The sequence below is a fragment of the Peromyscus californicus genome, unplaced genomic scaffold, assembly GCF_007827085.1.
Source record: "Peromyscus californicus insignis strain IS unplaced genomic scaffold, ASM782708v3 Scaffold_7__1_contigs__length_154581171, whole genome shotgun sequence".
NCBI lineage: Eukaryota > Metazoa > Chordata > Mammalia > Rodentia > Cricetidae > Peromyscus > Peromyscus californicus.
Genome location: NW_026294595.1, coordinates 96,235,198 through 96,259,366, shown reverse-complemented (window position 1 = coordinate 96,259,366; position 24,169 = coordinate 96,235,198). Strand labels below are relative to the sequence as shown.

General features: G+C 44.1%; 1 protein-coding gene across 5 annotated transcripts in view; it reads left to right on the top strand.

Moving 5' to 3' along the window:
• Positions 1-14,040: 14,040 nt before the first annotated feature.
• The window catches only part of Frmd5 (FERM domain containing 5), a 278,946-nt gene continuing 268,817 nt past the window's right edge, over positions 14,041-24,169 (top strand). The window contains exon 1 of one of the 5 annotated variants that reach the window (XM_052722787.1): positions 14,041-14,384. In XM_052722787.1, the coding sequence (XP_052578747.1) occupies positions 14,283-14,384 (102 nt within the window). In that variant the 5' untranslated portion in view covers positions 14,041-14,282. Of the gene's footprint in view, positions 14,385-14,466; positions 14,590-24,169 lie in introns of those variants that run through there. The other 4 variants (XM_052722788.1, XM_052722786.1, XM_052722789.1 and 1 more) reach the window with 4 other exon arrangements.

Below are 24,169 nucleotides of genomic sequence, written 5' to 3'. Positions count from 1 at the left end.
ACCAACTGCAGCTAGTCTAGCTTGACAAGTTACCCCAGAGATGCCCTGACTCTGCCTCTTGAGTACCGGGGTTACAGGCAGCTGCCACACCCACCCAGATTTTTATGTACTTTCTGGGGATCTGAACTCTGCTCCCAAGCTTGCAAAACAAGTACTTTATTCTTGGAGTCACCTCCCCAGCCCTCTCCCAACATGATGCATAGATCATGTAATGTTTAAGTTATAGCAAATGTATCTAGATCCTCAGGTAGCATTTCTTTAAGATTTATCTATTTTTATTTAATTTGTATAAGTGTTTTGTCTGCATGTATGTCTGTGCACCACATAGGTCCCTGGTGCCTATGGAGGTAGGAAGAGGGTGTCAGATCTCCTGGGCCTGGAGCTACCTGTGTTCTGGAAGAGCAACCAGTGCTCTTAATCCTGAGCCATCTCTCCAGTCCCATATTTAGCTTTTTTTTTTTTCTTTTTCGAGACAGGGTTTCTCTGTGTACCTTTGCGCCTTTCCTGAATCTTGCTCTGTAGACCAGGCTGGCCTCGAACTCACAGAGATCCACCTGCCTCTGCCTCCTGAGTGCTGGGATTAAAGGCGTGCGCCACCACCGCGCAGCTCCATATTTAGCATTTTTCCCTTTCCTGTCCTGTCCTTTCCTTTCCTTCCTCCTCCCCCCCGCCCCTGCCCCTGCCCCAACAGGATCTCTCTACATAGCCCTGGTTGTCCTAGAACTCACAATGTAGACCAAGCTGGCCTCAAATTCAGAGAGCTGCCTGCCTCTGCTTCCTGAGTGTTAGGATTAAAAGTGTGCACCACTGTTGAGGGTGTGACCAGTTCTGCCATCTGGGCCTAGATCCAGCTCTTTGAGTTGGTCCACGCCAACATTTACTCCATCTACAAACTGCTGGAGGGCTTGTGGGAGCTGGTCCTGCAGAACCAGACATCATCACTGAATGGGGTTGGTCCTGAACCAGCTGTGGGCCCCATGGAGCTGCTGATGCTGCAGCCCAAAGAGTTGCTGGCTCTGCTGGGAGATGGAGGTGGGGGTGGGCAGTGGTGCTGCCTACAGGCTACAATTGCAAGGGTAGAGCCTGGCAAGCCTCAGGGTGGAGGCCAGCATCAAGGGTGGAGAGGTATGTAGCAGCCTGGAGCTCACATGGAACCTGACCTGGATGCTCTGCCTAGCAGCAACATCACCCTGACTCTGGGCAACAGCAGGATATCCAAGATGAGTCTTGGCAATGGTCAAGTATTTACAGTGCATCAGAAACCAGAGACCTTGAACCGGACCAACTACTCGTTGCAGTGAATATTTGCATGTAAAGCCATTTGGGCGAAAAGATATATTATATGACACACTGCAGTTTCCAATGCAATGAATGAATATGCGCTGGAGAGGTGGGAAAGATGGAAGAATGGAGAGATGTATGCACAGCGGAGAGAGGCAGAACTAGAGACTCAGTGGCGATGACAGGTTTGAGAGAAGGCTCCATGTTACCACCAAGGGCCATGTGGGTTTCAGGCTGCCACCTGAAGCCATGTTGATATGAATGGTCTGTGCAACCACCTGAGGCCATGTTTATGTCCATGGTCAGTGATGCTTCTGAGGGCTATGTATGGGTTCTGGTGAGATCCTGCTGTAGCTGGTGGCTGTGTTGGTGTCCGTGGTCTGTACTGCCACAGGAGTCCATGCTGAGGTCTGAGGCACGTGCTGATGCTGGAGACCATGTGGATATCCTTGGTCTGTATTGTCACCAGAAACCATTTGGAAGCCCATGATCTACGCTCCTTTTGACTGTAAAGGGCAAGGAAGCTACTTTTGCAGTGACATTGGTGACTTCAGACTCACAGTTGAGAAAGGGGGACATTGAAGGTTTTGGTGACAACCCCTAACCGCACCCCACCCCCCAAAAAGTAACAACCTAGACAGGAAACCATCGAAGAGAACTCTTAAAAACTGTGACAAAGAGCGGTGGTGTTGCACGCCTTTAATCCCAGCACTGGGGAGGCAGAGCCAGGCGGATCTCTGTGACTTCAAGGCCAGCCTGGGCTACAGAGCAAGATCCAGGACAGGCACCAAAACTATGCAGAGAAACCCTGTCTTGAAAAACCAAAAAAAAAAAGGGCAAAAATTGTGACAAAGAGCCGGGCAATGGTGGCACATATCTTTAATCCCAGCACTTTGGGAGGCAGAGGCAGGCAGATCTCTGAGTTAGAGGTCAGTCTGGTCTCCAGAGTGAGTTCCTTCTCCCTTCTCCTTCTTCTTTCTGTCATCATTGTCTTCTTCTTCTTCCTCTTCCTCTTCTCCTCCCCCTCCTCCTTCTTATTTCTCCTCCTCCTCTTTTTCTTCTTTTGAAGAGGAAGTCACAGGGGTCGGGGATGAACCTGGGAGGACTGGGAAGTGTGATTGGGTGCATGATGTGAAATTTCCAAATAATCAATAAAAGTATTATGTTGGAAAATAACAGCATTATGTTGGAAAAAGCATGAACCATCACACCTGGCAAAGACTTATTTTTATTAAGTGCTGTGGGATGTTCTGTATGGCAAATGTGTTGCTGATTGGTCAATGAATAAAACACTGATTGGCCATTGGCTAGGCAGGAAGTATACACGGGTCAAGGAGGAGAATAAAGCTGGGAAGTGGAAGGCTGAGTGAGAGAGACACTGCCAGCCGCCATGATGACAAAAAGCATGTGAAGATGCGGGTAAGCCACGAGCCATGTGGCAAGGTATAGATTAATGGAAATGGATTAATTTAAGCTGTAAGAACAGTGAGCAAGAAGCCTGCCATGGCCATACAGTTTGTAAGCAATATAAGTCTCTGTGTTTACTTGGTCGGGTCTGAGTGGCTGTGGGACTGGCAGGTGAGAGAGATTTGTCCTGACTGTGGGCCAGGCAGGAAAACTCTAGCTACAAATGGCGTCCAACGTGGTGGCAAGAGTTTCTACCTAAAAACTGAGAAAAAAGATTCTAAAACGGAGCTAAAAACAGTTCCTAATTATCTCTCTCAAATGAGCGGCAGCTGCCGGTTTGAGCTACTTGTGGGTTCCTAGCATACACCCTGTGGCGGGAATGAGGCCTCTGCAAGTGGCACATTAAGCTGCATGGTGGATTTAGACTTTGCTAGTACAAAATAAAAAAAAAGAGGTTTCTGGGCTACATGCTGCTTGGATAAAAGCATAGACCCACAATAGCTCCCAGAGCTGGCGGTAAACCAATGCCATGTTGGGAAGCTGAGGTGGGTGGAGCCAGCAGACACAGCTGCTGCAGTTTAAAGCAATAGATTCACAATAAGATTCAGATGTAATAGTTTACAATGTGTGTAAAATATACGTAGGCTTGAAAGAGACAAGAAAGGTGATATATACAGTTATAGAAACAAATACATAGTTTAAAAAAAATAAAGTCTTTAAAGAGACAGTAAAATTAATATAAAAAATAAGCCATGTGAAGATGAATATTACACAGAGAATCTGGATTGTGTTGTCTTTGGGATTTTTAACTGCAGAAAAACATTTGATTGTAAAAGCTGTTGAGTTATGCCTAAATGTGTATTTTAAAGGTACCTTGACTTCAGAATTTGGATATAAGGATATGTTGCTTTGGAAAGGAGACTCTGCTTTTGTTCCCACAGAAAGTCAAAGGCTATGGATTTGTTCCAGATTAAGATACATCAGGTTTGACCAGCCAAGACCCCCTGAAAAGTGACACCAAGGCCCAGATGATCCAACATCCAGAACCGTTTGAAGGCAACTGGCTCAGAAGATACACCCTCATGGACTATTCCATAATCCTAAAATTTTCTTTGTGTCCCCATAAGATACAGTGCCCCCCTCCAGCAGGAAGTAGTAAGAGAAGCTACGCCCAAATTCCCAAATTATATGTAATTTTACTTTGTTAAGGTTAAAACCTTCTTTTTTGAAAAAAAAAAAAAAGGGAAGTGCTGTGGGATGTTCTGTATGGCAAATGTGTTGCTGATTGGTCAATAAATAAAACACTGATTGGCCATTGGTAAGCAGGAAGTATAGGCGGGACAAGGAGGAGAATAAAGCTGGGAAGTGGAAGGCTGAGTGAGAGAGACACTGCCAGCCGCCATGATGACAAACAGCATGTGAAGATGCCGGTAAGCCACGAGCCACGTGGCAAGGTATAGATTAATGGAAATGGATTAATTTAAGCTGTAAGAACAGTTATCAAGAAGCCTGCCACGGCCATACAGTTTGTAACCTATATAAGTCTCTGTGTTTACTTGGTCGGGTCTGAGTGGCTGTGGGACTGGCAGGTGAGAGAGATTTGTCCTGACTGTGGGCCAGGCAGGAAAACTCTAGCTACAGTATGCATATGTGTCTGTATGAATTTATGTGTGCCACGTTCATGCAGCTGCCCATGGAGGCCTGAGGGCAGCCACTGGATCCTTTGGAACTAGAGTTTCAGATGGTTTTGGGTCACTGGATGTGGGTGTTGGGAAGTGAAACCAGGGTCCTCTGCCACAGCAGTGAATGCTCTTGCCACTGAGCAATCTCTCCTGCCTATAATTTCTTGATGAAGGCACTCAAACTCTTCCCCGGCTTTTGAAACGCTCCTCCTTCTCCTCTTCCTCCTTTTCCTCTGCCTCTTCTTTCTTCTTTTCCTTCTCCTTCTCCCCATTTCTCTCCCTCCTTCCTTCTCCTCCTCTTTACCTGTAGCCATTCTACTGTGCAATTGCACACCAGAACTCCTTGCTCCCATAGAACTGTCACTTACTGTCTATGGATCAACCTTTCTCCACCCCTCCTTACCCATAGCCTCCTCATCCCCCAGAATCATCATTTTATTCTCAACATCAAGGAGATCATGCTGGGGATGCTGTGAATGTGTTGCTCTGATTGACTGATAAATAAAATGCTGATTGGCCAGTAGCTAGGCAGGAAGTATAGGCAGGACAAAGATAGAGGAGAATTCTGGGAAGTGGGAGGCTGAGTCAGGAGATGCTGCCAGCCACCACCATGAGTACCAACATGTAAGATACTGGTAAGCCACAAGCCATGTGGCAAGGTATAGATTTATAGAAATGGGTCAATTTAAGATGTAAGAACTAGATAACAAGAAGCCTGAGCCATTAGGCCAAACAGTTTAAATAATATAAGAGTCTGTGTGTTTATTTGGATCTGAGTGACTGTGGGCCCTGGGTGGGACTGGAGATAATTTCAGCTACAAGATCAGCTCTAAATGCTTCAGGTGAGTGAGATCTTGTGGTACTTGTCTTTCTGTGCCTTATTCATTTCACTTAATGTAGAGATCTCCATTCTCACCTATGCTAGTACAGGAAAGGATTTTGTTCTGTTATGGCTGAATAACCTATTGCGTCTATGCTGCACATTTCCTTTATCCATCCATCCATTGATGGCCATGTAAGTACTCTCCATTTCTTAGTTATTGTACATAGTGCTGCAGTGAGTACAGGAGTGCAGTTGTCTTTTTAACACATGATTCCACTCCCTTCATATGTACATATGTACATACTGGCCCACAGTCAGGACAAATCTCTCTCACCTGCCAGTCCCACAGCCGCTCAGACCCGACGAAGTAAACACAGAGACTTATATTGGTTACAAACTGTATGGCCATGGCAGGCTTCTTGCTAACTGTTCTTACAGCTTAAATTAATCCATTTCCATTAATCTATACTTTGCCACATGGCTCGTGGCTTACCGGCATCTTCACATGCTGTTTGTCATCATGGCGGCTGGCAGTGTCTCTCTGATTCAGCCTTCCACTTCCCAGCTTTATTCTCCTCCTTGTCCCGCCTACACTTCCTGCCTAGCCAATGGCCAATGAGTGTTTTATTTATTGACTAATCAGCAACACATTTGACATACAGACCATCCCACAGCAGTGTGAGGACTGCTGGATCATATGGTCATTCTAGTTTTGACTTTTCAGTATCTCTCCATGTATGCTGGCTGTACTAATTCACACTTCAACCAACAGTGTAGAAGAGTTCTCTCTCTCTCTCTCTCTCTCTCTCTCTCTCTCTCTCTCTCTCTCTTTGAGACAGGGCTACTCTGTGTAGCTTTTGGAGCCTGTCCTGGAGCCTATCTCGCTCTGTAGACCAGGCTGGCCTCAAACTCGCAGAGATCCACCTGCCTCTGCCTCCCGAGTGCTGGGATTAAAGGTGTGCACCACCACCACCCTGTGAGAGTTCTCTTTTTTCCACACTCCCACCAACTTTTACTTTTTGTTGATTTGATTAATAGTCATTCTTACTGGAATGAGATTCATTGTAGTTTTGATTTTTATTTTCCTGATGATTAGTAATATTGAACATTTTTCATACAGCTGTTGACCATTTGTTTATCTTTTTAGTAAAGGTCTATTTAAATCTAGAATTATCGGTCTGTCTGTCTATCCATCCATCCATCCGATGATCTATCTGCCAGCACTATGGATCAAATCCGTGGACCGACTTGCACATGCTGGGCAGATGTTCCTATTTTCAGTGGGATTATTTGTTTTTCTGTTATTAGGTTCTTATATATTTTGGATATTAACCCTTGTTAGATATATAGTTTACAGATATTTCCTCCTGCTCTGTAGCTTGATTTCCACTCTGATTTATATTGTCTTTGCCATGCAGAAACTTTTTATGTAGAAAATTTTTGGTTTAATGCAATCCTACTTGCTAACTTTTTCTTTTGTTTCCTGTAGTTTTGAAGTCTTTTTCTTTTTTTTTAAATCTTTGCTCATTACAATGACCTGAGGAATTTCTCTTATTTTTTTTCTCCTAGTAACTTTACTGTAGCTGGGGTTATCTCCTGGTCCTGCCTGGCCCATGGTCAGGACAAATCTCTCTCACCTGCCAATCCTGCAGCTGCTCGGACCCAAATAAACACACAGATGCTTATATTATTTATAAACTGTATGGCCATGTGGCTCTGGCTTCTTGCTATCTAGTTCTTTATCTTACTTCTGAGATGAAGAGTTTTTTTAATTTAATTTAATTTTATTTTACAATATAATTTAATTCTACATATCAGTCACGGATTCCCTTGTTCTCCCCCCTCCCGCCCCCTCCCCTAGTTCTTATCTCTTTAATTAACCCATTTCTATAAATCTATACCTTGCCACGTGGATCGTGGCTTACTGGCACTTTACATCCTGCTCCTCATGGTGGTGGCTGGCAGTGACTCCTGACTCAGCCTTCCACTTCCCAGAATTCTCCTCTCTCCTTGTCCTGCCTATACTTCCTGCCTGGCTACTGGCCAATCAGCACTTTATTTATCAACCAGTCATCCACAGCAGTTATGTTGCTAGAATAATAGCTGAAGACTAGGTAGAAATATAAGAAGAATGCACCACCATTCAAGAATAGACAAAGGCTACTATACAAACTGGAGAGCTAGTGCAGATGTTTCTGGGACCTCATTAAAAACATTGTATTGGTTTTACAATTCATTTTTCTGAAGTAAATATTTTTTTCATATTCTAATTTAGTTATTTACACTGCCCTAAAAATAGCTATTAACAAATACAGATCTAGTACCTTTACTCCCCTGCTAAAATAGCCTTTAAGTCTTTAATCCTGTCAAATTGATTGACTGCCTCCTGACTATTCAATCAGAGCTGAAGGTCCTTAGTGATCTAGCCTCAGTTCACTTCTAATAGCCATGGCACTCTCCACACTATCGGGACTCCTTGTGGTTTGGGAATATGGCATACACATTTGTGCTTCTTTATCTTTGCCCATACTGTTTCTCAGATGTCACACTTACCAGGTGCATTGGCAAACCGTGGAGTTCCAGCTATTCAGAACCCCGAGGGAAGATTGTCTAAGCCAAGGACTTGTAGACCAGCCTGGGCAACACAATGAGATCCACACAAGACAGACTAACAAAGATCTGCCACTCGTCCCTCATCCAGTGCTGTTTTCTACACCCATTATGACACTCCATCCTTCAGGGTCCAAGTCAAATTCTTTTTCTGCAAGGCTTTACTCTCTCTCTTAAATTTAAATCACTGTGTGATTTTTTTCCCTCCTGAAATAGTTAGGATCTTCTCTAAAAGAGGTGATGTTTCCATTCGTCATGTATTCCAGGTAATTGTACATGGAAAATAAACTGATAGCATTTTAGAACTAACTGAGTTATAGGCGATCATGTTGTGGTTAATTGTATATACATCTAACATTCTCTCCTACAGTGAGAACTTCCTGGTTTGTGTTTTCTCATATTTGAACTATATCTTATATACTCTAGAAAGTTATCATAGTGCCTGACATTAAATGTTTATCAAATATACTTCGAATAAAAAGGCACAATGATGCTTACATCTTCATGTAAAGGAAGATGTTCTCAGTATAAGAGAGGCTGGATGGAACCTGAAAACCATAATGATCTGTAAAAGGTGAAAACTCTATCTCTTAAGTGGTAGGTGGTAACCTGTCCTGACAACAGAGAATACTATTCAAGGAAAATGATATCAATTGTTTAACGACTCATATTAGAGCAATTCTCCATCTAACACACTCAGAAAATGTGAAGCAGCCATTATTCTGAGTGTCGATGCTTTAGATAGAAGAATGATGATCCATTTGAGTGGGTAAATCTCTGTGTGGAGCAGGAGCCCACATCCTGTAGACACTGATGGGGAAGACAGGCATACAAGAGCTTGCCTCTTTCTTCTTGGTGGATTTCGAGCATACAGAGATGTGAATGTCCTTGTTGGAGAGCCTGTTCTTAGGAAAGCAGAAGCTGAGATTTAAGGGGGACAAGAAATCAGAGACAGATGTGCTCCTTATTGCTTGCTGGGGAGATGATTACACCAAGGGACTGGGCTGGCTTTGATGAAGTTCTTCCTGGACCTACTCACAAAGACCAAATAACTCAGTCTTTGTAGGAACTGTTGTTAGACTGTATGTTTGTGTGGATGCATGTGTGTGCACTTGATGATGCCAGAGGACAACCTCAGGCATCATCCTCGGGAACTTTGTCCACTTCCTTTGAGACAGGGCCTCTCATTAGCCTGGAACTCATCAATTAGTCTAGACCAGCTGGCTGTTGAACCCTGGGGATCCTTCTGTCTCTACCTCGTCAGTTCTGGGATTGCAAGCATGTGTCACTTTCAACTTGCTTTCTGCCTTCGTGAGCTACTACCATCAGTTAAACTATTATTTTAGAAATTGTTGTCTTGCACTGTGAGTGCTGGCACATTCTTGTAATGCTGAGCTATCTCCCCAGTCTTTAAACTATTCTTTTTATTTTCTTTTGTATTTTATTACATTTTCATTGAGTAGGGCAAATGCCATAGCATGGGGGTGGATGTCAGAGGACAGTTTTTGGGAGTTGGGTCTCTCCTTTCACCAAGTGGATTTGAACTCAGGCTTTCAGGCTTGTCAACAGGTGTCTTTACCCACTGAGTCATCTGCTCTACCAGTTTACCCTTTGAGACAGGGTTTCACTCTGTAGCACAGGCTGCCCCTGAAATTTCTGTGTAGCCGAGGATGGCCTTGAACTTGCTGCAATCTTGCTGTTTGCATGAGCTACCACACTCAGGCTGTTATTTTGAAAGGTGTCTTGAGTTGGCAGTGCTGACACATACTTGAAATATAGCACTAAGCAGGTGGAGGCAGGAAGACAGCCAGAAGTTCAAAGTCATCCTCAACTACGTAGCAAGTTGAAGGCCAATTTGAGCTACGTGAGATCCTGTGTCAAGTAAAATATGTGCAGTCGTTTCATTGAATCAGAGGTCAAGGTCACCCCTTGGGCACAGAGGTTACATTCCACCTCAGTCACTCTAGGAAGAGATAGTATCTGGGACAGAAAATGAGACTTTAAAAACTGACTCTGACCTAAGAAGAATTGTTGGACCAGGATGTCCTAAACACGGTCAGGGGGACTTCTGTTGGGGACGTAGAGCAGTCTGAAAACTTAGGGCCCTTGGGCTTTCAGTTCACAATGGCTTCAAGGACAGCCATGTCATACCTTTCAAAGTATTGTTAGAAGTTATAGTCCATTTTTTCTTTTGTTTTCTTCTAGGGCTGGGGACAGAACACAGGGTTTCACATGTGCTAGGCAAGAACACTACTAATGAACCACATTTCCAGCCCCACAAATCAGAGCCTGGTCTTAGCTGTGCTACATAGGGAGACTTTGATGAGAAGGACTGTGTTAGTGACGTTCTGGTTAAGGAAAGGCAATATTGCTGGGTATGATAGCATACGCCTTTTATTCCAGCACTTGGGAGGCAGAGGCAGGTGGATCTCTGTGAGTTCAAGGCCAGCCTGGTCTACAGAGTGAGTTCCAGGATAGCCAGGTCTGTGTAGAGAGACTCTGTCTTAAAAAGCAAAAGGACAAACAAATGACAAAAGAAAGAAAGAGAGAAAAAGAAAGAAAGGAAGGAAGGAAGAAAGAAAGGAAAGGGAAGAAGAGAGAAAAGAAAAAGAAAAGGCAATCCTCCTTCCTGCCAAAACCTAGGGCAATGATGTACTGGTTGGAGAGACCAGCAGGGTATGGGTGACGTGGGGCATCTGAAATAAAGGCATCCCGATATTTCAGGCATATCTGGGAGGTGGTACCTCTCCTGGTGTCAACTTGACGGAATCTATAATCACCTGACAAGAATGTCTCAATGAGGAACTGGCTAGGTTCGGCTTGACTGTGGTACATTTGTACGGATTGTCTTGATTACATTAATAGAGGTAGGAAGGCCTGCACATCTGTGAGAGGTACAAGTAACTTCCTTGGGTTGGGTCTTGGACTGTATACAAGTGGAGAAGGTGAGCTGAGTACAAGCATGTCTGCACTTACTCTCTCTCAGCTCCACTGTGGCTGTGAATGGTTGCTTCCAAGTTCCTGCCGATTTGAGTCACAAGGACGGACTGTAACCTAGAATTAGAATTAAACCCTCTCCCCCTACATTGCTTTTGTCAGGAAACAGGAAACAAAACTAGGACACCTGGGGACCCCTTCACAATGGAGAAGGGAGCCAGCATACTGATAACTTGGAAGGTGGGGTTCACAACCATTGTAATTTGCAATTTTGTTTTAAATATAGCTTCCTTATACTTCAAAAACATGAAAGCAGGACATTGTGGTTCTCAAAGGCACAAGAAGCCTTGTGTTTTGTTTTTTTGAGACAGGGTTTTAGCATAGGCTGGCCTAAAATCCACTTTGTAGCAGAAAGGTGACCTTGAACTTTCTAATCCTTTTGCCTCTACCTTCTGAGTGCCGGGATCATAGCTGTACACCAACACACCCTATTCTATGTGCTTCTGGAATAGGACCCAGAGTTTTGTACAAGCCAAGCAGGCCCTCAACCAGCTGAACTATATCCTCAGTCCCACATGCAGCCTTTTGTGAACCAACCTTCTCCATACTGGGCTCAACAAATGAGAAAAAAACAAGCAAAGTATTTTTTGTTCACCTTTATTGGAACCCCATCTTTCCAGTTTCCCATAAACTTCTGCCCATGATCTTGCTTTAGAGGCATATACTAGATTCCTTTCTTTCTTTCTTTCTTTCTTTCTTTCTTTCTTTCTTTCTTTCTTTCTTTCTTCCTTCCTTCCTTCCTTCCTTCCTTCTTTCTTCTTTCTTTCTTTCTCTCTCTCTTCCTTCCTTCCTTCCTTCCTTCCTTCCTTCCTTCCTTTCTTTTCTTTCTTTCTTTCTTTCTTTCTTTCTTTCTTTCTTTCTTTCTTTCTTTCTTTCTTTCTTTCTTTCTTTCTTTCTTTCTTTTTGTTTTCCACCCTCTGTTCTGTATCAGAGAGGAAAGGACAGTTTGCATATGTATCTTACGCACAAATGTGGGTGAATCTTGAACTGGGGAGCTTCCAGGCAGACGTGACTTTCTTAGACTAAGCAGAGATGCTGCTTAAAACGCTGGCACAGCAGCCACCATCTCACCCTTCTCGATTGCATCTGTGGCCCCACTTTGAGGACAGCATTCAGTTCTTTACAGCTTTTCTGGATTCATGGTGCTTTTCTTTTTATTCTAACAGCTGCTTATTTGCATAACCTGTTAAAGACACGTCCCCATCATCACACTAATGGGTTTCCTCTAGCTTCTTGGACATTTTTCCTTCCTTGTTTAGATTTTATAACAAATAGCAACTCTTGCCTTCTACAAAAGTGCTTCCTGCTTGAAAATTTCCATTCTTTCCCAGTTATACAACAAGGCTGGACTTAATAGACTATCCTTTTAACATAGTAGTGATTATACTTATCTACAAGACCTTCCTGAAGTTCCTAGTTTCTTATGGATCTTCCTTGGAGTTGTAGATATAATGGAATGCCTGTTAATTCCATTTATCAGTTCATCATTTATAGAATGTCTACATCTGTATTCTAGGCCCCAAGTTACTTCCCAGGTTATAAAGTAGACAGCATTTGAATCTTTGGTTTTAGTTTTGTAACTATGTCAGGATTACATTGAAAAGAGGAACTTCTTCCCATGGCTATTAAATGCAGCAAGGGAGCAGTCCACGTTACTAAGGTGATGGGAGTGGGGTTACTGGAATCTAAAGACACTGGTGAAGCATGCTGTAAAGGTCAAGAGCCAGCTAGGTGCCACATGCCTCTAATCCAAACACTGGAGAACTTGAAGGGGGATCCATTTGGGGGACATTTGAGCTACATAGTGAAACCTGTCTAAAAAACGCAAAGGTTGGGGATGTAGCTCAATATTAGAGCTACCCCCAAGCCCTTAACTAGCAAATGCAAGGTTCTGGATTTGATCCCCAAGTCCAGGCAAGCAAGTAGACAAAATTAAATTAAAATCAAAATAGGTCAGATTTTTTTTCTAGTCTGCTGTAGGGGTTTTAATATTGTGTTTTGAAGATAACATAAGAGCATACAGGTAATAGGAAATTATTAATAATTCATTATTTTAAACGAATATATTTCTCACAGCACTAACGTCCTGCACTGACATTGTTTCAGCGCTGGATCTTGTCACACGCTAGGCCAGTGTTCTACCACTGAATTACACCTCTGTTCTAGCTTGATTCCTTTATGACATTTCCTTCCATTGAAATCTCTGAGGGCAGAGCTAGTGGGATGGTTCAGTGGACAAAGGTGCTAATCGTGTTGCCAGGCTAGTCTGGCTACACGAGTTTAGCCACTGCAAAACACGTAAAAGTGGAAGGAGAGAACTGATTCCACAAAGTTGTTCTCTGACCTCCACACTTGTGCGTGGCCCCTCAGTGTTCATATTCCCCGCACGCGCACATGCTCATATTACTAATCATAAAATCTTTGAGGGTGAATATGTCTCTTAGTGAAGTTCTGGAAAGGAACTTTAAGTCTGCAGATGTGGAGAACACAAAGGAAAGAAAGCATTTCCCCCTTTTCTTTGTGTGCTGTACAGCTCCTGACCTATTGTGTTTTGCTGAGGAAGTCTGAAGATGCAGTAATTCTTTCTAAAAGTGCAAGGAAAGGTCCATCACTTCCTGTTCCTAGCCCAGCTATAGAGCACACCTCAGGCTCCTTTTGTCTTCTGATAATAAAAGGAGGGTTAGAGCGCAGGGATTTCTAGGCGCTAAATCCGGGCGCTTACAAGCTTCTGTGGTCGCAGCAGTCTAAGTAGCTATTGTAAGACAGATGTTCACCAAATTAAGGGTGCGCGAGAACAGGGGCCCATGGAGCAGACTTAGGGTAGCGCACAGGTGGGGGCAGCCGCCTGGTCTGGACTCGTGGGTGCCTATTTTCTGCAGGTGCCGCCTCCTCGCCTTGGTTTCCAAGAGGGCAGGAACCGCGCGTTGCAGGGTGCAGGACTTGACTCCTGGAACAGTTCAAATGTTATTCCAGGTAGCAGACACCGATCTTGTCAAGTGTCCACACATGGCCCAGCCGAGGCAAACAGCATTCATACCAACCACCGCCCGCGAAGGGAGCGAGAGAGGGCTTGGGACGCTAGAGGGCTGGTCCGACTGGGTTCGGTACTGCTGTTTTGCGATGATTGCTTCCTCAGCCCGCTCATCATTTCTAGTCCCTATCATGATTGGCTCTTCTTCCTGCCAATCGGTTCCGCCGCGCTGACCTCCATTGGCCCCCTACCTAGGCCCCGCCCCATGAGCTGGGCACGGGCAGTGGGGCGCCCGGGAGAGAACCCAGCTTGCTTGGGGCTTGGGGGGGGAGGCGGAGGTGGCTCTGGAGAAGGAAGAAGAGTGGAGCGGGAGGAGGCAGCGGCGGCGATCCGGCCAGGGTGATGGTACAGGTGCCAGGGCCCGGCGCGGAGCTGCCGCGCTGAAGGGCGACGGGTCCAGAGTCTGCAGCGCCGCCGCGTCGCTCCCGGGGACGGGCGAGCGGGCGGGAAGATGCTGAGCAGGTTGATGAGCGGCAGCAGCAGGAGTCTGGAGCGCGAGTACAGCTGCACCGTGCGGCTGCTGGACGACAGCGAGTACACCTGCACCATCCAGGTCAGCGCCGCGCCGCCCGCCCGCCCGCTCGCGGGATCCCGCTCCCCAGACTCGGCCAAGTTGGCGGGGGGCCGCCGCCCGGGGTCGCCCCAGCTCTAGCCCCGGCGCAGCGCTTTGTCCGCCCGGCAGCCGCACCGCCCGGCGCGCGGCATCCCTGCCCGAGCCCAGCCGGGGGCTGGTACCACGCGCCGCGCGCCCCTGCGGGGTGAGTCGCGTCCCGCACCCGCAACTCCTCTGCTCTGCGCCCTCCCGGGCGGAGGACCCCGGGTCTTGGCTCCTCCAGCCGGCCGATAGGTAGCACCTTTGGGCGGGCGTCCGGAGCTAGGCGGGCAGGGCAGGAGACGCCTGCCTGGGTCGCCCCGTCGGGACGCGGGCTGAGGTTCCCCCGGCCCCGCCAGGCCCGCCAGCCAGCCTTTATCTCCCTGGTTGGAAGGATAAAGGTTTATGTCATAATTTCTCTCGAGCGTTTGTGAGTCAGACGGAACGCGCAGCCCATGCAGAGTGGCCTATTGAAGGCGCCCAGCCCTCTGTGCTTTGAGGGTTTAGCTCCCTTCCTCGTCTTTTGATCCCCAAATCTCAACGTGTTGGTTATTTCTGGGGGTGGGGGGCGTGAGGCAAAGATTTAGCAACAAGTCCCGGAGATTTGGAGGTTGGCAGTGGCTGGAAAGAACCGGAGACTATAGAAAAGCCAACAATGCAATAATGCCGCACAGCATTTCTTTCAGAACCTGGCGTTTTGAAAGGATTTTTTTTACAACCCCTGGCTTGTGTCCCTTCACTACTGCTGTGTGGCGCGTCAGGAGTCATATAGTGTTTTCCCCGGGAATGCAGTCTCTCCTTTATAAAGTCAGAGATTGAAAGCACCGACAATGCTCTCGTGTTTAATTCTTCTACCAGAGGACCGACCCTGCGCTCACTGCCAGAAACTGCTCTTTGTGGAGAAGCAAATTGAGTTAGACCCGGGAGGGTCTCACCTGATCCCTTTCCTTTCCCCCAAGAATCTGGAGGAGGCTTCTAGGCTCAGATGTGACAAAAACTGCCTGCCTAGACCCTACCCGCAGGATGCCCCCATCCATCCATCCATCCCATCCATCCATCCATCCATCCATCCATCCATCCATCCATCCATCCATCCATCTTGCCGACAATGCTCAATAGCATAAAATAGAGACGTGTGAGAAAGACGCTCCAGTGTCTGAGAGCAGCTGCTTAATGCTGACTGTGCTTAGTTCAGCCTGCCCCCTTCCAAGGACTCCCCCTCCCCAAGCCCTGAGCTTAAGTGCTGACTGCTGCCAAAGATCCAGGAGAGTAGAGATAGAGCACAGACTATCTTTTGAAGGCTACTTAATACAGATTAAATGCCCATAAAGATGCTAGCCATTAAGTGAAAGGGTTTTTGTAATTGGCTATGACGGAGAGATGGTATGTATTATTTCCCTACTCAATGGCGTGCTACTTTCTGTTTCTATGGTGTCATTGTTTCTATGTACAGTTTTCTCCCTGTTTTGTTTTAATGGAGGAGGAGAAAACATGGAATTGACACCTTCGCAGTTTGAGTACACTGTCAAGAGCTTTTAAAGTCTTTATCTTTTCGTTTAAAAATTTAACAAATGTGTGCAATAGCCTGCCGAGGGCAGTGTGAGGTTTAGACTTCATAAACCTTAAGAATACTTTTGTGGTATATAGTGACATAAGATTTCTCCAGTAGAGAAGATCATTAACTCTTGCCAACGTGTAGAGATCAAAGGAAACATCACTTCTCGAAAAATGTTTATAATCTTCTGGTTTTAGGTATCAGGAAAGGCAACTTTTGATTCTCCCTTGTCCTCAGAGCTGGTGAGGTTAATTAATATTGTAATTGTGGATGGTTCTTATTGTCACTGAGAAAAAATATTTTAAAGTTAAATTGGACTTATTGGAGTAATGTTTACTGTATTCTAGTGTTCGTGTTCATTTTTTGTTGCTCTTATTTTATAATTTAACGTTATAAAAATTAGTCATGGCCCCTTACACAGGCTAGATGTGTTAATCATTGTACGTGGTGATTTTGGTGCCAACTCTAAAACAGAGGAATTGTAGCATATTTGCCATTTTTTACACCACTGTTTAGATAATATTTTGCCTTTGTTTTTATCCACATGAGAAAAGGTTTGAGAAAAAGACAATTATCTATAGGACTCTAATATTTTTCTATATACAGCTTTTTAAACAAAGCATTTGGAGATTAAACTTTTCTTAGCAACTTTCCCATTTTATATTTCTACTGTGTGTGTGTGTGTGTGTGTGTGTGTGTGTGTGTGTGTCTGTCTGTCTGTCTGTCTGTGTCTGTAATGTGTGTATGTGTGTGTCCACATGTGCTTACTTGTTAAACACTCGGTGCAGTTTTAACATGGGAAGGAGGGATAGGCTCCTTATTTAGCTAAGCGTTATTTTCAATACTTTAAGAATGGCAATACTATATATTTTAAATCTTTTGTCGATGATTTGGACTCCTTTCTTCCTGAACTGTTATACTTTCATTTAGATATGGTGTCTATTTTAGAAATATTTTTATGGCTTTTAAAATAGCCAGAGACCATGTAGGGCAATACAGAATTAGAAATATACCAGTGGGTTGGTGTCATGAAAGCCATGTTTGGTAAACTCCAGTTGTACGGCAATTCTGTCAAGGTATTGGTTTAGCAGCATTTCATAATGCAGTTCTAGTGAGCTGGACTTCAGGATGTGATCATTAAGGTAACCAGAATGTCTTCTGTCTTTGCAAAGAAGGTTCTCCCAGGCACAGGCCTACTCTTTCATCCTTTCTGATATGGAAATGCATCTGTCGACCAGGAGAAATGAGAGTATACATAGGAGGATTGTAGGATAATTGCTCCCCTGTGAAGAACATTGTTAATAGCCAGTTTTGAAGGTCATTGCCTCATACATTGAGATCTGATCCACATTTTTGACTCTTCTGTTTTTTAATCTTTGCAAATCTATATTTATTTTCCACATTTACTACCTGACTTTTTATTTGGGAGGAAATAGAAAAAAATGAAAAATTAAAGTACTAACTAGTATCGTTGAAGTCAAACTGAATGGAATAATTTAAATGTCTAGACATGCTTTGTCCTAAGGAATGCACTTTTAATAGTTTATGTATTATTTAGGACATAGTGCAGACGTTTGGGAACAATAGCTATTGGACAAAAAAGTATTTTCAAAAGAGGCATTATAATATTTGGGGGGTGATAACTGAAAGATGAAACCACCTTAGAAATGAGTTAGATTTTATTTGGGACACATAAAAACCACAGATGAAGCAGCCAACTTAAGCAGATTTTTCACTTAGTGTTATAAACAAGCTGTGTGTGCAGAGGCAGTTCTGTAGAGGGGCCAATGCTTGGATTTGATTGTGGCTCAACTACCTAGTCATTTTGAGACCTAGAGTGAGTGAGGGAGGGAGGGAGGGAAGGAGCACATGAGTGGGGTTCTGGGCTTGCCAGGGATCTCTGCGTTCATTGTACCTCATTTCCCTCACAATGGCATTATGGATTGATTATATATCCATTGTACTAAATGAGGAAAATGGGATGGTGGATTGGTGGGCGGGCCCTGTACTGAATGGCTGATTACATGCTAAGCATTCTGTTAGACACTTTGTTTGTGCCTTACAGGAAAGAGATGGGTAGTATTGTTTCGGTTTTATAGATGAAAAGGCAGGTCCCAGAAGTCAAAGAAATTTACTTATTGTTAGTAGGTGATCTTAATGTATTTAAACCAATGTCTTTCTAATTCTTAATCATATTCACTCTCTATTTTGACTCCCTAAATTGCTTCCTATTTTCCTACCTTAATTTTCTCATATATACAATGGAAATATTAATGCTTATTTCATAGCAAAAAGAAAATTACTTGGAAATATTACAAATAAATGAGGAACATTAAAACACAAAATAGAACTGAGAAATTTGTTTTATTTTTGTTTTTTGGTTTTTTGAGACAGGATTTCTCTGTGTTGTTTTGGTGCCTGTCCTGGTACCTCTGTAGACCAGGCTGGCCTTGAACTCACAGAAATCTGTCTGGCTCTGCCTCCCAAGTGCTGGGATTAAAGGCGTGGGCCACTACTGCCCGGTGAATTGAGAAATTCTTACTTAAAAAAAAAAAGGAAAATAAGTCAGATTAAATCATAACTCGCCTTCAAATGATTTCTAGTTAGTCTCAATGAAGTTGTGAAATTTCATCCTGAGATAGTATAACTCATTAGACCTTTTCTTTAAAATTTAAGAACTTGGGCTGATGAGATGGCTCAGCAGGTAAAGGTGCTTGCTGCCAAGGCTGATGACCCGACTTTGATCCCAGGAGTCCCCATGGTAGAGGGAGAGAATCAACTCCTACAAGCTGTTCTTTGACACCCCCACCCGTAAATAAAAGCCCCACGAGTTCCCATTTCTCTCCCTCTGTCTTACCTATGTCTTTGGCTTTAGGAGGATGCTTGTTCTTGGACTATAGGTTGCCTTTTCCAAGAATTTCTGCTTCCTATTTTATAAGTGGAGCCCTTGGTTTCATTAATGCAGAAGTTGGTAGAAAATTAGGATAATTTTATTCACAGAGAAAAACACAAAGATGTTGTATTTTCATGAATATTGATTTTTTTTAAAAAAAATTACTTAACAGGTAATTATGCTGTCTCAGGATCTGTTACAATGGCAAGTCAGCTAGTCTCTAGCTCTTGAAATTAAGATAAGTATAAAATTAGCCTCCCAGGGATGTGGGGATGCGGGGTGGCTTGGGAAAGAGGGCTGGGGGGTGGGAGGAGGGAGGAGGGTGGAGGGGGGAATCTGTGGATAGTATGTGGAGTGAGTAGAAAATTTCTTAATAAAGAAAAATGAAAGAAAAAATTAGCATCCCAGAATCCTAAAAACACTTGTATTGCTTCTTAACTTCAGTGTTAAATATTGTATAAAACTAATTAGATATTGTATAAAATATATCTTCTTGGCACAGAAGATCAATTCTGGATCCTTGACTGTCTCCTCATTCTTTCTGTTTATGGGGTGGCAACAGTGCTCAGGGAATCCAGAAACATTCACCACAACAGATTTTACTTATGGGTATTTGTATGAATTTGCATTCTGTTAAACGCTTGGCATGAATGTGCTAGATGAGGCAATTCAGCAAACCATGTAATAAAAGAACATGAAATTTTGAGTTAACTTTGTAGCCCAGAGACTCATTTATCAGAGCTGTGCTATCAGCGGCAGCACCCGTTATAAATAAACTTTTGTTTGTTTGTTTGAGATAGAGTCTCTCTGTCACGTAGCTCTGGCTGTCCTGGAACTCACCATACCGACCAGGCTGATATCCAATTCCCAGAGATCCGCCTGCCTCTGCCTCCCAAGTGCTGGGATTATGGGTGTGCAGCCACCACACAGGCAAACAGACATTTTCGTTACGGATTTGCAGTAGTTTATGCACAGGTTTGCATATGTGATGCAGTATCAGAAGCAAGGCATTAATTTTTGGAAGAACTTTAATGATAATGTAATTAATTATTGCTGTACTAAATTGATCAAAAAGCTTTTTCTTTTTTTGGTAGAGAATTATACTTTGGAAGTTATAAAGGATGAAATAAGAGCAAGCTGTAAGGTTATGAACATAAAAATTATAGCACCTAGCTTGAGGCCTCTACAGTTCTAGATTAAAAACAAAACAAAAAACCCCCAAACCATTTGTTTTGATTTGTGCTGTATGATTGCAGTGGTGATACTCCCAAATTTCCTGTACCTGAAAACAATAAACATCTCCTAACTCTATAACTCCTTTTAATCCATCTCTCCCAGACCAGTTTTCGAAGGTCAGGTGTGTAAATGTGGTATGTATGGGGTCTTTGGCATCTCCGATAACGCTGCACTTGTCCCTTGTTGAGTGCATGGTACCCAGTCAGTAAGCACCGTCTGGTTTTTCTCGTGTCCTTCGGGTCTTCTTCCCCATTCCTGCAAGCATAGAGAGCCATAGCAGATGAGTGCTGTGTCAGTGATGTGCTTCATGGAACCTTCGTGGCCTGCCGGCATTAGGACTTTGAATGCAGCATCCCCCACAGCTGCATAAAACTCTTTGACTCCTATTGCCAAAAGCATTACTCCACAGAATAGGATGTGGACCTCCAAGTAAGCCGTGCTGCTCGGCTGTCCTAGTGAGGGTGACGTCAAGGTGAAGTCATCTTTGACAGACAGCCTAGTCTGTAACACACTGTCTGAACTGGCAGACCCTGCTTCGTGGAGCAGCTCTCTGTGGTTCACTCTTCCCTTAGGTGTGCCTTGCCAGGGCTCATACAGCACAGGTGAATTTGGAGAGGATTGACGATACCCTGCAATGCTCTCATCTGTGTGGTGATCAGAGTGGTAGTGATGATCATCTGGTGGCCTGATAGTCATTGTCCCTCTTGCCTTCTGACTTTGATCCTTCAAACTCAGGTCATCTTTGTGTGTTTTTTATTTTGATTTTTATGCAGCTGAGCAATTTGAGGTGCACTAAGCCATTTTCATTCCCATGTTGCTGGGTGAGTGTTCCCCCTAAGGTCAAAATATCCAGTCATATGTCCATTCTAGCATTGAAACAGATCTTCTATTCATTTAAGACTCTGGTATAGTGACCAATACCTTAAATACTACCTTAAATATAGGGAAAGTCAAAGATGGACTATGGAGAACAGAATCGAAGAGTACTTACTTCTCCCATGCCCTTTCCCCCCACCGTGTGTGTGTGTGTGTGTGTGTGTGTGTGTGTGTGTGTGTGTGTGTGTGTGCTTAGATTGAACTTAGGTTCCTTAAGTGTTCTCTACTTTATTTTTTGACAGAGGGTCATTCTCTTAACCCGGAGTTCACCAGTTGAGCTGGACTGATCGGACAGTGAGCTCTGGGAACCCTGTCTCTGCCTCCCCATACAGGTGCTGCCATGCTCAGCTTTTTATGGGGGTGCTCGGGATGCAAACTCAGGTCCTCGTGCATGCATAGCAAGCCCTTTGCTGACTCAGCCATCTCACCAAGTCCCTTGAACTCCAGTTTTTCTGAGACTGATCCCTAGATGTAAATCATGGCCTCTTCCAAGGCTGCTGTGTGATTGGCCCTCACTGATGCGAGTATTCTGACCGGTGTAGACGAGTGTGTTTGCCTTTTGCCAGCTGAAATGATTTTTCTTTATTTCTACAGATGGTGTTTATGATCTTTCCACCTTACTTATGTTTTAGGTTTGAAAGACAGGAACTTGGTGAAGACTCTTAGGTGAAAATCTCTAGGCTTTTGCCTGTGGATACAAGACAAAAAAACCAAACAAACAAAAAACCAAAACCCCACAAACGTGAATCAAGTTTTCTAAGGAGACCCTTCCGTGCCATGCTCATACAGGCAAAATAATTGGGCCACATGCTTGGCATCCATTGAGTTTTTGTACAATAGTGCCATTCACTCGTCTACAGAAAACAGCCCATTGACAGTGATGGTAGCTGTCACCCCCACCCCACCCCACCCCACCCCCCCCCCCCACCCCCCCCCCCCCCCCCCCCCCCCCCCCCCGCCTTCTGACTACTTGCATGACCGTGACCTCATCTACTGATTTGTATTGAGAAGTGCTCTGGACCACTCCAGAAGTGCTTTAAGACTCACTCAGAGTGCTAGTGATCATTTCAAAGCCCCAGAAAACTATTGCCTACTAAGGGAACCCATTCAAGAGCAGAACAGATTTAGCTGTCTCATGCATCATTCAGAGCATCTTCCTATTTTATAACTCATAGCTCCCACTCCTTTTGTAGAAACTGTGAGCCCTGTCAAAAGCATGGAGGATGGAGTAAAGTAAGGAATGGATAAAGCCAGTGGTTTTCAAAGTATGATTGCTGGACCACAAAATTACCATGTACTCAATGGGGTACTCACTAGAAACCTAAACTCTTGGCTCCACCTCAGCCCTAGTGAATCAGAAACTGGAGATCAAGCTCCAAAACCTTACATATGTGTGTATGTATGCATGCTCATATGTGTTAGGGGTGTGCATACATGTGTGTGCTCATGCATGTGGAGGCTAGGGGAACAACCTCTGATGTTCTTCAGGACCACCTACCATTTCTGAGGCACAGTCTCTCAGTGGCTTAGAGGTCACCGAGTAGGCCAAGCCAGGGATCTCCCTGTCTCTTCTTCCTCACCGCTGGGATGACGAGTGTGTGCCACATGCCAGGCTTTTCTTTTGTCAGAGGGGTTCTATGGATCAAGCTCTGGTCTTTGTGCTTGAAAGGCAGGCACTTGGCCAACTGAGCAACTGAGCCGTCTTTCTACCGCCAAAGAAGCCCTTTAGAACAAGATTTCCAGGTGGTTCTCATGCGGCCTAGGTTTGAGAGGCCCTGCCTGACTACAGAGGCTTGACTCACGGGCAAGATTAGCAAGTCTTGTTTATTGGATATAATTTCTAATTTTTATTCTTGGATGATCTCACTTTGTTTGCACATATGCAGACCTATCTTATTCAGGTTGGCGAGATTCTGGAGATTTTGTTCATCATACCATTTTGATGTTACATTTATCAGTTTCGTGTTCTTCATCTCCTCTCTTAAAAATGATTTGATCATTGCATACTTATTTACTTTATATGGGTGTTTTACCTGTATGTATGTGCACCATGTGCATTCAGTGCCCATGGAGGCCAGAAGAGGGCATCAGATTCCCTGGAACTGGAGTTATATGGACAGTTATCAGCCATCATATGGATGCTGGGAATCGAACCCAGGTCCTTGGAAGAGCAGCCAGTGCTCTTAGCCACTGAGCCCATCTCTCCAGCCATTGATCATTACATATTTATGTATTGTTTTTCAAACACATATTCTCCATAACTTAGGGAGGCACAGGGAGAAAGACATAGTAAATACCTTTGTCATTTAATTTAAGAAATTACAATTTATAAACTATAATCATCGTGGATTGGGGGCTAAGGCAACTGATATACTTTGACAGTGCAAGTGGGGGAGGGGGTCTGGGAGAGGGGGAGGGACTCCAAGTTAGTAAATAGTTCGCAGTGGAGGTGAAATTTGATCTAGATCGTGAAAGATTGACAAAGCAGAAAATGAGACTTGGGAATGGATGGAGGGCGTTCCAGGCTGAGTTAAGAAGCTACTTCAGCCGGGCGGTGGTGGCGCACGCCTTTAATCCCAGCACTCGGGAGGCAGAGGCAGGCGGATCTCTGTGAGTTCGAGGCCAGCCTGGTCTACCAAGTGAGTTCCAGGAAAGGCGCAAAGCTACACAGAGAAACCCTGTCTCGAAAAAACAAAAAACAAAAAAAAAAAAAAAAAAAAAAAAGAAGCTACTTCAGATAGAAAAGCTGAAGATGTAAAGTCTTTAGTTTTTCTTTTACTGTGTTTATCTCACGTACTCTGGTATAGTTGAGTCAAACAACAGAAATAATACTTGCTGAGAGAGAATTACTGTCAGCAAAATTTCAATCATTATTTGACAGGCTGAGAGGAATCAGTCCAAACTAAAAATAAATGCATAAAGCTTGTGGTAAATGATGTCTAATTCTAAGACTGTATAACACAAATTAAGATTCCTCACAAAATGATGGTAGTGCATTTCAATCTTAATCCTGTAGCTGTATCAACTTCTTATGAGTTTTGTTTCCAAGAATCTTCTTCTCTTGGGCATCAGTGTAATGATCAAATTCCAACTTTTAACTGATGTTTAAAAAACTCCTGATGGACTCAGCTCTGCGTTGGCTGTGCAGTAGCAGTTAAGAAATGTGACGCATGAAGCCTTAAAAAG